Genomic DNA, 13,375 nt, shown 5'->3' on the forward strand with positions numbered 1-13,375 from the left:
TCGAATTAAGACTTATTCTATGCATCTGCTCTCCCACAGTATGGCGCTGGGAGAGGAGTAGACAGCTTCTACACAGCTGCCTCCAGTTCAACCAATAAACTGTAGGACCTGCTCCTGATTGGAGGAGAGCAGCGTACTCGGCGTGTGGGTAGCAGAGTTGGGATTGGTGGAAGAGGACTATAAAGGAGGAGAGAGACAACATGCACCAGGAACATCTATCTGAAGGAACACCTGTGCAGCCCCCGAGAGAGCCAGCTGACGGTGTGCCGCTCCCCCGCGGAAGTGGGGAAAGTGGCAGGGGGAACCGCCCTTCCACGGAGGTGGAAGGGACGGTAGCCAACCCGGGAAGAACCAGCAGCAAACCCGGGGAGGGCCGAGCAGACAAAAGAACAGCGCAGGGTCCTGTGTCGTTCCTCCGTAAAGAGGGGGAGCGACATGTAAGGGCTTCATAGAAATGGGAATGATTGCAATTTCAAACTCTGAATTAGAAGAGGCTTTCACATCGATGAAAGAAAAGATAAGAACCAAGCAAGAAGGATCAGACTCCCAACTGTGTTGATCCACAAGAGATTTTATTGCATACTCTACATGCAGGGGATAAAACCAACAACTCTACCTGAGAGAAGAACAGAGACCCTCATGAATTCATCTTACCAGAACCCAGTGGGGGTTGTTACAGAACATTTCAAAGGTGATAAAATTGTGGCTCTGAGAGACCAAGTAACTTGTCTACAGTCACATAGCTAGTAGATGAATAGTCTCTGACACAGTCTTCTCTGTCCAACCTTCAAGCTCATTCCATAGCAGGAGGCTGTACCCCCTGACCATGTTATTGCTAGAAATCCTTTTCTGGAATTATATCACTCAGATAAACTGTATAAATTGGGTTCAGACAACTACCCTGTGTTGGTACTGAAAATCATCAGAATAAAAATGGGCTTGCTTGTGTCAAGCCCTAACCAAAATAATGAATAAACCCAGGAGGTTGTGAAGGAGGCAATCTCATGCATATATGCTTGATAACAAGAACTATCACAAAAGACTGTGCCAGCAGCATAACCTTGACAAAAGCCATCACAAATTTTCCCAGGCAATGCTTCTGCAAGGACATCTGTCCAGCCTTATACTGATGCCACCCTTCTTTTTGATCATGTAGTCAAGGTTAATTGATCCAAAACACTTTATGCAATCCTCCTCATTTTCCCCTTAAAAACTTCTTTGAACATTAACATAGTTTACAATGTTAGTGTATTCCTGTTGCAATGCTCAGGAGAGTAAGTTGTATCTTTTTGAGAACTCCTATTTGTTATTTAGTTTGACAATGCCTAAAACAAATTTGAAAATTCCTAGAGTATCCCAAGTCCACCAACTTTCTCCGTTCTTTTCTGTCACTACCCACAGCACACCTTCTACGTAGACTGCCCTCTGCTTTGTCTGCCTGGTGCCCACCTGCCCATCTTTTGCCCCCTCAAAAAAATTCAGCTCCAGAGCCATCTTCTTTATGAAGACTTGTGACTTCCGCATCCACCTTTCAATAACTTCTCCCTCCTTTACTCCTGGAGTCAGACCATGGGTTCACATCCCACTCTGTCACTTCCAACTCCATGGTCTGGGGAAGTGACTTCTCTATACTTTAGCTTTCTCACCCTCAGAAGGGACAAGAGTAGTCCTTACTTCACAAGGATGCTGATGTTAATAAAGAGAGAGACTCTATACAAAGTGCAGGGCAGCAGTGCCTGGCAAAGAGAAAGTGCTCTGTAAGTGATAGCTTTTGCATTTGTCTCAATACCTGGGACCAATTTCTCCCTCAGTGCATACTTGATTTTAATTGACATAATAGGTAGTGAACTTGAGAGCTGAGACTTGACACTAAAAATCTTAAAATGAAGGTGCCCAAGAGATACTTGCGAAATGAAAGATAAATAAATGGGCAAAGAGGGTCTGCCTTCCTGTGAACCCTGGACTGGATTGCTTCATGAAATGCCAGGTAGGTGGCCATAGCTCTGCATTCCAGCCAAAATGGCAAAGGACACACCCCTGAATTCCTGGCATGCTTTCCTTGTCCTAGAGCCCAGGAAGGCTGTGCCCATCTTTGAGTGGTGCCCTCATCCCCATAATGAACAATTTTTCCCAGTAGATGGAGGACATATCTGTGAAAACGCACCAGCCAGTGTCTGGGGATGTCCAATAGTTATGAAATAATGATTTCCTCACTGTCTAGGTTAAGTCCCAGCCTCTGCCTGGATAACCATCACAAGGAGACTGGATCAGCACACAGCCTCCCTGTGGCCACTGTGACAGCCTCCAGAGGATGTAAGACTGTGCCTGAACAGGGAGTGATGCCTCCTGGCTTGGCAACCTCAACACATCTTCAACCCTGTCACGCTGGGAGGCTATCTGACAATGCAAAGCCATGTCTGGGATAGACTCTCAAGAGCCAGATTCCTATGCAGGGTCCACCTGTAGGGTCACTGCAGGAGGCAGATGTGTGCCTAAAAAGATTTTCAACACAGCCTCTCCTGGCTCCAGCAATACAGATTAGCCTTATGGATTCTTACGGGTAGGCCCTCACTCCTCAGGCCTTGCTACCCTATCCCACTCTGCCAGCTGCCCCTCAGGAGAGCCACTCCGGTAGCAGAGCCTGGAGGTTTGTGAGGACACAGCCCTGGCAATGACGTACTCTGCTAATGCATGTTCCTGGGCTGACTTTGGTTTCCCCGTGAGCAGGGATGAGTGGCTCGTTGAGTGTGTCGGGGTTCCCCACATACAGGTCTTATGGTGAACTGGTGGGGAGTGCAGTTGATGCCAGCTGGGCCTGGATTTGGCTCTAGGACTCAAAGCTGCAGATAAAGGGGATTTTCTCCTTATACCCTGAACAAGGCTTTTCCAATACATACATACACACATACACACATACATCTTTAAAAAAAGTTCAGCTCCCCAACTCTTTCACCTCTCGTTGCTTCTTACTTCATGTCTTGGGATCATCACTCTGGTTAGAATCCCCTTCCTTAACTGTTCTCCTCCCTCTCATGGAAGCAGCCTTCCTGCCTGCTCTCTGTAGCCACCTTTGCTCATTCTATTGCTCTCAATTTATGTATCACTTTCCCCACCGAGTCTTCTCTGACTGGTGCCTCTGCAGTCTCTGGAGACCCCATAATTCCTTCTCGAAAATTCTATCATAAGACTAATCACGCTGTTCACAGTCTCCTCTCTTTGTGGGTCTGACCTCCTAGGGGTGTTTCTTGATGCAGGTGGCATGACTTTTGTTTCTGCCTCTTCAGCGTCCAGTGATGTTGGAAGAATCTGTGAATCATTCTGAATGGCACAGTGGGACAAGCAAAGCATCTTGGTATTTCAACAAATGGAAAATGGTTGTACACAGAGGATACTGACCACACAACAAAACTCACAAACTCGGACTGTGCTCAGGAATAGAGAAGCAATGGCATAAACTTTAAGGGGGAGGAGGGGATGGAGAAGCAACCTGCTATACAACAAAGGAGCTCAGGAATATGGTCAGGGACTTCCCACGCATTCTGGAGTTTTATGAACAAAACCATAGCATCCACCTTGACTTGACTACCACACACCAACCCTAAACACAGGTGTGATACATTTACCCTTTTAGGCCAGATAGGGAAGCCATGAGATTCTACAGAAAGGAAATTTTGCCTAAATCCTCAATTTTCAAGAATAGAAACTGAATTTATATCCAGACCAAAGAAGTCTGTTAAATGTTACACAGAGGGTCTATAAAAGCCTTAGAAATGTCTGCACTACAGCACTGGCCTGAATCTCTGCAGGACACTCTATGGCAGCGGCCTCGCTCAGGATGGCACACAGACTCTGCCAGGGGGGATGGACTCCTGGGTGGAGGTGCAGAGGCAGTGAACTCAGCAAAAGCACTCTAGAAACCTGAGGCAACCACAAGAGAAGTAGCAGCAACAGGGACATTGCTGGCCTGAGTCATTAACTCCAGAGTCACACACAGAGACAGAGGAAGCTCAACCCTGACAAATCCCAGGCTTGACACTGCTAATCAAACCTCGGTGTCTGATGATCACTCACACACACACACACACACACACACACACACTGTGTTACAGAGCACGTGTGTACATAGTGTACAATATGAGTGTTGCCTCAATTTAACTCCTTGGTGCATATAAACCTCGGCAGTACTTTTCCAGCTCATCAGACAATGCTGTTATTCAATTGGCCTTACCCTGAGGTAGTTGAGGGTGAAGTTTGTTAGCCCCATCCTGGTGATATTTTTGGACAGCTGATCCAGAACCTGAGGATCTTGTGCCTAAACAGAAAAGAAGGAATCACGTTATTTTATTCCTGCAAGATGGCTCCAAGAGAATCGTATACTGCACTACAGCTACTATGGAATGCAAGCTTGCTGTTGATTTTTTCTGGGGGGTCCGGTTCACGGAGATAATTTCATTAGTATGTGAAGACGCTTGCATATAATGCTCAAGGATATTTTTGGATCAATTGTGCTGAATGGTTAAACCAAACTGCCTCAGATGTGCTTCCAGTCCTTGGAAGACATGACGTAGCTTCCTCTTTGAGACGTGCTGGCCCTGCGTCTTCAGGCTGAGAGTTAATGAGCTCTGCTAGGGTGACTCTAGGTCCAGGGCCCTCACCAGAGCAGGCCATGCTTCTGGAATTAGCAGAGACATGCACGAGGGGTGAGGGTGGGTCTCTTCTTCCTGCTGGGTTAGTGGTATTGCTCTCACAGGGTGATGTTGAGGACAGTATTTGAAAGAGAAAAAATTCTCCTCCCCATGAAGCAGAAGCTGGACATCAGTGTCCTCAATAAGTTTCCTCCCGCAGGACTACAAGTATCAATTTTCCAAAATGTCACCACATTTTAAAAGAGGAATATAAAACACCTGGGGCCACCTCAGTTGTTCTGTTTGGCCAGAAAATCCTATCCCAAAACTCTTTCTGGACCCATGCAAAATGAGTTTTCTGGTCTTTGTGCTTTCTTCCTCTTTTTTTCTTTCCTTCTTTCTGCATGCATTTAAATAAATTGGCAGTAAGCATAGAGGGATGTCAGCAAATAGCCCTGAGTCTCCCCAGTGGCATTCATGGGGCCACCTAGCTGCTACTGATGAGACTTTCATGCTTCTGTTTTTGTGTGTACTTTTTCTCACAGTGATGCTATGAATTGGATTTGTGTCCATAAGTAATAAGTTATTATGTACATTAGTGCCTTGTTAGTAGCAGCAGTGTTATGTACACGAGTGTATTAGTCTCATGTCAGTTTCTTGAAAGGGGATGTCTGTTGACATGGAGGCTGCAGGTTTGGAACCCCTCCCCTGTGCCAGGAGGAGCTGGTTCTACAGAGTGGCATCCGGCAGGCCTGGCCCACTTCAGAAGATCATACCTGAGGGGGGAATGTTGTTACTGCTGCTGCTGGGCAATCATCAGAACCCACAGAAGACCTACTATGTGCCTGGCCTGGTTCTGAGTGCTTAATAGTCCTCCACACAGTTTACTGTTGTACCCAGGTTATAGGTGAGGGACTCAGAGCACTGAGTATCACATCCTTTGGTTTCAGTTTAGGGCTCAGGCTCCCAAACACTCGCCTCTGCTAACTTTCAGTCTATTTTGAGAATAAGAGAGAGGCTACTCCAGCCTTCTTCAAGAAGAAGAGAGTAGAAGATGGGCAGCAGGTGTTGAAACTGAGAAGCACCTGGAGCCTGGATCTGCAGAAATAGTGGAGCAGGAGAGAGGAGTGCCATGCAGAAAGCACAGGCAAGCGGAAGGAGCAGAGCCTGGATTATTCAGCTGGAAGGACAGAGTGGAGGACACAGTTCCAGAGAGAGAGCCTGGAACTGAATTGCTGGGAGACCACTGCCTAGGCTTTTGAGTCAGAACAAGCTGGGTCAAAATCTTGATTTTTACCACTTTGGGGCTGAAAAACACTGGGCAATTTATTGAATTTCTCTGAGCTTCAGTTTCGTCACTTCCCAGAGAGGAATAACAACTCACCTCATTGAGTGACTTGAGGATGCAATATCTGCATGCATATAAAATATTTAGCACGAGCCCTGGCATACCAACAACCAATAGAGCTACTGGTATTTTATTGTCTTTTAATTGTTCAAGGTCATTAATCCTCAGGCTCACCAAGTTTGGTTTTCTCCAAAGGTCTTTCACACCGAAGTCAGTGTGGGTTTTATTAAAGGGGAGGGACTTCTTTAAGTCATTGGCTTTTGATGTAAGCACTGCACCTGACTAGGTCTTACTGAGCTTTAACATACATCTCTAGGTTGGCATCAAAACCACTCTTGTACCTAGCTGCTGCTCAATAAACTTGATGTGATTTATGACCAAATGAAACCCAGAGAACTGCAAATGCTCCACATCAAAGCCAGCACGTGGTGAGGAAGGCGCAGCTCCTGTTAGTGCAGAGCTCAAAGTCCTGGGCCCCACCTCTCCGCAGGTGGTTCTAATCAAAAGTGGAAACTGTTTTTCTTCCTTCTTGTTTTATTTCATTCCCCATCTTTACGTAACAGGTTTATTAGCCCAGGCAGAGCTGTATTTGATAATGATTGAACCGAATTTAAGGAAAGTACAAACTGTTTATTGAGCCTCAGTTTGGAGTTTAAAATAACAAAGGATCAAAAACAGTCTCACCATGCACCAAGCTGGGGAACAATGGAGAAGATAAGGGACACATGTATTAAAATGGCTGAGAGTAAAACTCAATATTCAGAGTTAATCACCTAAAGCATGAGAGCTACTGGAGTTCTGTTACAGCCAGCCAGCCAGCCCGTGAGCTGGGTTTTTCCCCTTGAGTGACATGGAACGGGAGAGTAAGAAAAGAAAGTAAAATAGGAATTGTCACTTACGTGCATGGCTAGAATGCTTCGCGGGACTAACTCTCTGTACTGTCTAATGGTGAAGTGCCATGTTTTGATTCTCATGAGGTCATCAAAGGTAAATTCCAAGATCAGTCTGCCTTCTGTACACACCTAGAAGAGAGAAACAACACACCTTTCTTAGGTATTTCACATGGGCCTCGTTTTGTAGCTCGCACATTAGCAACTCAGCTTGGTCTCCCTTACTGCCCTAGAGTGGCACTGGCACTTGTCAAAGATGTGACACAAGTGGTTTATCCACGGCACACGGGCACAAGGGCCAGCCCTAGGCTCAGTGAAAACAAGACAGTACAGCTGTTTCCCAGTCAAGAGGCGTTAGTAACAAGCAGTTACCACCGAAGCTCTGCAAGTCTACTTCTACAAGATGCGACAGAACTCACTGGGAGAGGGAATCGGGTCAGCACCCCTGGTACACTGCAGGTAGTCTCCTTTCCCCAGATGGTAACTTCTCCCTTCCTACTTCTCCACATTCATCCTCTTTCTACCACGGGAGCTTGAGTTCTCACTCTAATCTTGGTTCTCCTACATTGGAAGACACTGTCTAGCAAAATCATGCATAGTTAAGTGTGAGTTACTACAGCAAACACAACTAGAGGAAGCTTTCATTTCCATAAAGAAATTCTGAGGGCAATGCACAGCCCGAGGCAGTGGATATGTTATGACATGTGGAGATTAGAGGCATGTTTAGAGAGGGCATTCTGGGATCTTGTCACATCACCAATGACACATTCTGCTTGCACACAAGGCTAGCCAGTCTTGAGATGCAATGTTTTATCATTCTAAGAAAAACAAATATCATTAATGAAACAGACTTTTGGAGGCTCTCTTCCTTGAAGTAGTAATCAGTGACAACATAGCCTTTTTGTCTTCTCTCAATATTCTTATCATATTTCAGCATAGTTCTGGTTTTCTTTACCATTCTCTTCACTAATGACTTTGAAATGGAAGAAAGTACTAGGTAATCACACCTCCCAGAGCCCATTTCTACCATGCATGAAGAAATGATGGTAGTGTATGGTCCATTTTAAATAGTAACAACCTGTTAATCAGCCTGCATTTGCCAGGGAAACAGTACAAAACAGTGAATAGAAGCTTTGGCATCCAACAGTACTGGATTTGAATCCCGAATGCTTTTTTTTTTTTTTTTTTTTTTTTTTACAGGCAGAGTGGACGGGGGCGGGGGGGGAGGGGGAGAGAGAGAGAGAGAGAGAGACAGAGAGAAAGGTCTTCCTTTGCCGTTGGTTCACCCTCCAATGGCTGCTGCGGCCGCTGCGCTGCAGCCAGCGCACCGCACTGATCCGAAGGCAGGAGCCAGGTGCTTCTCCTGGTCTCCCATGGGGTGCAGGGCCCAAGCACTTGGACCATCCTCCACTGCACTCCCTGGCCACAGCAGAGAGCTGGCCTGGAAGGGGGCAACTGGGACAGAATCCGGCGCCCCGACCGGGACTAGAACCCGGTGTGCCGGCGCCGCAAGGCGGAGGATTAGCCTATTGAGCTGCGGCGCTGGCCCCAAATGCTTTCTTAACTCATTCTTGAACTTTCAAAAAAATGAAATAGGTTCCCTTTATAAAATGGAGATCATACTATCCTTAAATAGGGTTGTTGAGAAGATATATTCCATGAATTATGTATGTAGACTGCCCAGCACTGTGCCTGGCATAAGTTGAATGACAGTAAATGATAGCGCTATAGATAAAAGAAACACAACCAAAGGGGAATGGGGCCCTAGACCCATGCATGTCAGAGGTCATCTCAGGGGCTCTCCTTTGACTTGGAAGTCCTCATTCATTTTCTGAATTATATCAGAGCAGCTGATTTTACCTATGTTAATATGTTGGGCTCTGACAAAGCTATTTTGGAGAAAGATCTCCTAGGCTAAAAACAAATGAACAAAACCTTGGAAACTTTTAAAAATATAATTTAAAATATGAATTGATTAGAAGGTATATGAGTATTTCTAAGACTACCCATCATAAAGTATCAACTTTTCATGAAGTATTAATAGTCACTTTCCTTGTCAAAAATCTAATACAAAACACCATTTACTGAGCTCCAACTATGTCCTCTGGGTTTTTCCCCTTGAGTGGTTTTCATGCATTCAACCTGAAGGGAATATTTTCTTGAAACAAGCCAAAAACCAGTGCAGGAGAATTGCTAACAAGTGCTGATGGGGCACTACTCAAAAAAGAGGCCTTTGATGTTTGCCATCTTCATTTCATCAAAGGTCTTGGAAACACTAGAAGATAATTATTGATGATCTGGGTAAGACCTCCAGCTCAGATCCAATTAGCAGAAGCTGTGGGCAATTTCAGGCATTTAGGCACAGTGTCTCAAAAACCCTTAGTTGAGTCACTTCCAGCGTCTTGTTTCTGGCATCTTAGCCAGGAGAGTTGAGTACACAGAAGTGGGGAAGACACCAGTGTCCCCAGATCAATCCCCTAGAACGTTATTAGCATTGGGATCAATCTAACAAGGTTTTCAAAGAGTTGCATGGAGAGTAAACCCCACAATTCTCCCTGTGATGCTGGCTTGACAGAAATTACCTGAAATGACAGCTTTCACAAAATGCAGGTACTTATAGGCAGCCATCCACAGTAAAAGGTCCTCACAATACAGGATAAGGATATTTGGATGCTATAATCTTTTTTTTTTTTTCAAAAAAAGGGAGTGGATTATTGTACATTTAAGCAAATGTTAACCCAGTTAAATGCAGTTTTTTTAAATGACCTAATCTATTTTGTCTTTATGCAACCCAAATCCAGGGAAGTGGAGGTTCTGGTTGACTTCTACTGGAACAAAATTTCATAATGAAATGGCAGGTATGTAGTCCTTCTTGTGGACTGCTCAATTGGTGCATCTGTAAGGTCAAGCAGAATTGTGGTTTTGTTCCATTTTAACAGAGCAAACAAGTTGGGAACCTTTCCTGCAGTCAAACTATCATGCACCTACAAAATGGAGAATTACAAACAAGACTTGGGCTCCTCCTTTCTATGACAAAAGCCAAGGAATATCCAAGGCACATCATGTACCAAGACAGGTATCCTTAGAACTGAATCTGAGTTGAGCATGTCGGGTGTTTTCTTTAAGAAAAAGTAAGTGAAAGGAAGGAGGGAAATTTTGGTTACTACTGGTCATTCTCAAGTAGTTACATCCTCAGCTTCTTCCCTAGGCAGCTCCTCCATTGCCTACCCTTATGATGGAAGTTAAAGTAAATGGAAGACTCCATGATTTGTTGTATATATAATATATAGAAAATAAGAAAAAAATTGTATGTATATTTCTTGCTCAGGAATGATAAAAAATGGGCATAGTGTAAAAGGGAATTAATGCCTTTTCAAGAAAATTCTATGTATTCCTCTTAATCAAAACAATTAATGTAGCTTTTATCTAAAGGTGGTCTTTTTTTTTAAGCTGCTTTTCACTTGAAATCCAAAATCAAAAGGGTCTCCAATTAAGAAAACATTTTCTGTTGTGCTGAATTCATGTTACCGTACTGTGAGCTCTGACATTTTGTTTCTGTGGTAACCAAAATCAGCTGATTAGTTGGCATGGCAACAGAAAAGATGTAATCCCAGCAGACACACTCTAATCAATGCCCCCAGCACAGATGGTCTCCGGAGGATCAACAAGAAAGAGGCTGGCAGGCGTTCAGCAGATCACGTGCTAGCTTGAGACTAGGCCAGGAACAAGAGAACTAAAAAAGAACATTTCTCAAACTAACCGGTAGCTTTTTTAACCCTTTTCTTTCTTTGACTAATTGTAAAGCAGTATTGATCATGTCGCTGTATCATCCAATGCTTCGCAGGTAGCTTTGTGCAATAAGATGTGCTTTTAGGTGGTGGGAGTGTTCAGTTCGTTTTCTTAGCCTTTGCTCTTGAATAGCGTGCATGGCAGAGTGCTTTTGGATCACCAGGTGTGTAATGCTCGTTGTGTTTTACTTGGAGATAGTGCATATGTAAATGCCTGTGTTTATTACACATCAGAGCAATATGATCATTGATATTGTAATTCAGTTAGAGCTAAGAGAAGAGCAGAAATTCTAGAGTATCATGTGACGTACAGCCTAAAGTAGGAATGATGAACTTGCTGTCAATGATGAGAGTTTTTCTAGGAAAACTGATTGGTACACTTTCATGGCACTTTGTAGTCAATAAATTCATAATAAATACTTGGGAACAGAAAAACCCATAAATCCATCTTTAAAACATAGGTGCTAATGTTGTCCAGTAATGACTGTAACCCTGTCTGTAAAACCTAAAAACAGCCCCAAGAATGTTGCCCAGAGAGCACTCCTCCTCCCAGCATCCTCCAGTGTTTACAACCTCACATGGAAACAGAGCTCAGGTGTCTTTGATTCTGAAAACCCTGATGTATGCTCTTCTCATGATAAAGCCTCATTTTCTATTAGATTCAAAAATTGAGACCATAAAAGAAAGGCTATATACCATGTGTTTTAAAATTCTAATTACATATTTATCCGTAATCTATAATGTTCCTGGTATCAGGAAATTGCAAAATGCTCACTATCCTCCCGAGGAATATTTAATATTACTGTTGATTAGAACTGCAGCTGATTTTTGTTTTACCAGTTGGCCAAATATTTTTAAAAGCAACTCGGAACCACAGGGTCAAATACTATTTAGGGAATGAGAGTTTATTGGTAATCTAAATTAGAACAATGTGATGCTATCTATGCATCAGGTGCTAAGTGATGCATAGTCTTCTGGACTTTTTCTTTGTGATACTGAAAGGTCTCGAGCTCACTGTTTCATACTAAATATTTATAATATTTTATTACAGGAAGATGAGGTATTTTAAATTAATGTAAGAGCAAGAGAAAAACTGGAAAGATTCTTTAAATTTGGGTAGTATATTAATCCCCAAGGAACAAAAAACAAAAGAAAGAAAAAAGAAAGAAAGAAAGGATCATTCCAAATTTCCTAAAAATAAATGTATATAATTAGCATCCGGACCAAGTCCACATAACTAAGGTATGTTTTGCAGAAAGTGACAACTTTCATTGCAGTATGGAAATATTCATTCCAAAAGGGGCATGCACACTGGTGTTGAGTGGAGTGAGGTGGGTGGTCCAGATGACTGATGCTAGGGACCCAGGAAACTGCTGGTGCTGTGCTCTACCAGTGTCTGCTAGTAACTGCCTTGGATGCCTGAAAAAACTGCTCAACCCTCAGATATGGGTGAGGGGCATTCTCAGTAAAGAAAGAATGCAGCCCAGGCAAACCCAACTTCCTTGATTTGGGTGAAAAATAGCACTTCAGTTCATCAGATGAATAAGGGTCTTTTTGATCAAAATAAGCCCTGAATGTTCAACACTATACCTTCAAAGCAACTAACTATGTTAATTTATGAAGATGTCTGTGTCTGAGAAACAAAGAAATTGAGTGAATACATACAGGGGCTACTACAAGATGTAGTTTTCTTTCCAGTGGCTACAGGCTTTGGAAATAGCTCCTTAATTACAGCAACCTTTATTTAATTATCATGGATTTTTGTCCTCTTAAAGCATAAGAGGTTGGTATGTTTTTCTTGAATTACCTAACTGTGACATTAAGCCTAGTTTCTTTCTTTCTTTCTTTCTTAAGAAAAAGCCAGTGAGGCACAGAGAAAGGCTTTCTCTGCAGTACTCAGACTTTGTGACACTGGAAATAAATGGGCTGTTTCTCTTTGAACTCCAGGCATATGTGGAGATGCAAGAAGGAAGTGGGACATGGGTGGACTCAGCATCATTCGGGGAATCCTCCTCTCCATAGAGAGAACTCTCTCTTCCCAGCACCAACTTCTGCACTCAAGAGCAGCTTCTTTGTCTTCTCTTTGTCCAACTGTTTAAACAGGAAGAGAGAAAACTCTACCCTGGCCCCACATTTAAAATGTCTACTGAAACAATCATAATAGAATAAGTGACATTTGACAATTTGCTTTTGCACTTTCAACCATTTTCTTTGCCTTTAGTTTTGTATACTAGCATGGGCACTGAAAAGATGAAATTGCACCAGCTAAATCAATTTGAATAAATAACAAACATTTTATTTGTATTCTTGCAGCCAAACTATATCAGTAGCAAATTCATCTTTAGCGTTATCATTTGGGCTTTTTGCCATTAACCTTGATAATTCAATTTCTGTTAACTATAAAGAGGATCATTATTTGTGTTTTGTTCCAAGACATAGTAATAGCATTAATATTGCAAATTACTTTCACGCTGAGTCTTAGTCAAAGCACAATTGACTAGCATTTATTAAAATAAACTTCTATTTGCAGATTCTATGACCAAATGTTTGTTCTTCACAAATTTATCTTCTTGGGAGGGTACATAAAAAGAACTATCTGTAGTGTTTCCTAAAGTTCTTTGGTGGGAACTTTGGTCAATTTTCTATGTATGGCAAGGGTCATAAGGTGTAAAACATATGGAAAATGAGGTTAAATAGATATCTCCTCTACTTTTCATTTCATGT

At 43.0% G+C, this 13,375-nt stretch overlaps 1 protein-coding gene across 16 annotated transcripts in view; it reads right to left on the reverse strand.

The window, feature by feature from the left end:
• Positions 1 to 13,375, reverse strand: part of LDB2 (LIM domain binding 2) — a 393,446-nt gene that overhangs the window by 63,191 nt on the left and 316,880 nt on the right. For all 16 annotated transcript variants that reach the window (XM_051830354.2, XM_002709533.4, XM_051830374.2 and 13 more), the window contains exons 4-5: positions 6,873 to 6,995; positions 4,229 to 4,312 (exon numbers count right to left, since the gene is read on the reverse strand). In XM_051830354.2, coding sequence (XP_051686314.1) covers positions 4,229 to 4,312; positions 6,873 to 6,995 — 207 coding nt within the window. The remainder of the gene's footprint in view (positions 1 to 4,228; positions 4,313 to 6,872; positions 6,996 to 13,375) is intronic.

This window comes from Oryctolagus cuniculus, chromosome 2 (assembly GCF_964237555.1).
Source record: "Oryctolagus cuniculus chromosome 2, mOryCun1.1, whole genome shotgun sequence".
In the NCBI taxonomy this organism is placed as follows: domain Eukaryota; kingdom Metazoa; phylum Chordata; class Mammalia; order Lagomorpha; family Leporidae; genus Oryctolagus; species Oryctolagus cuniculus.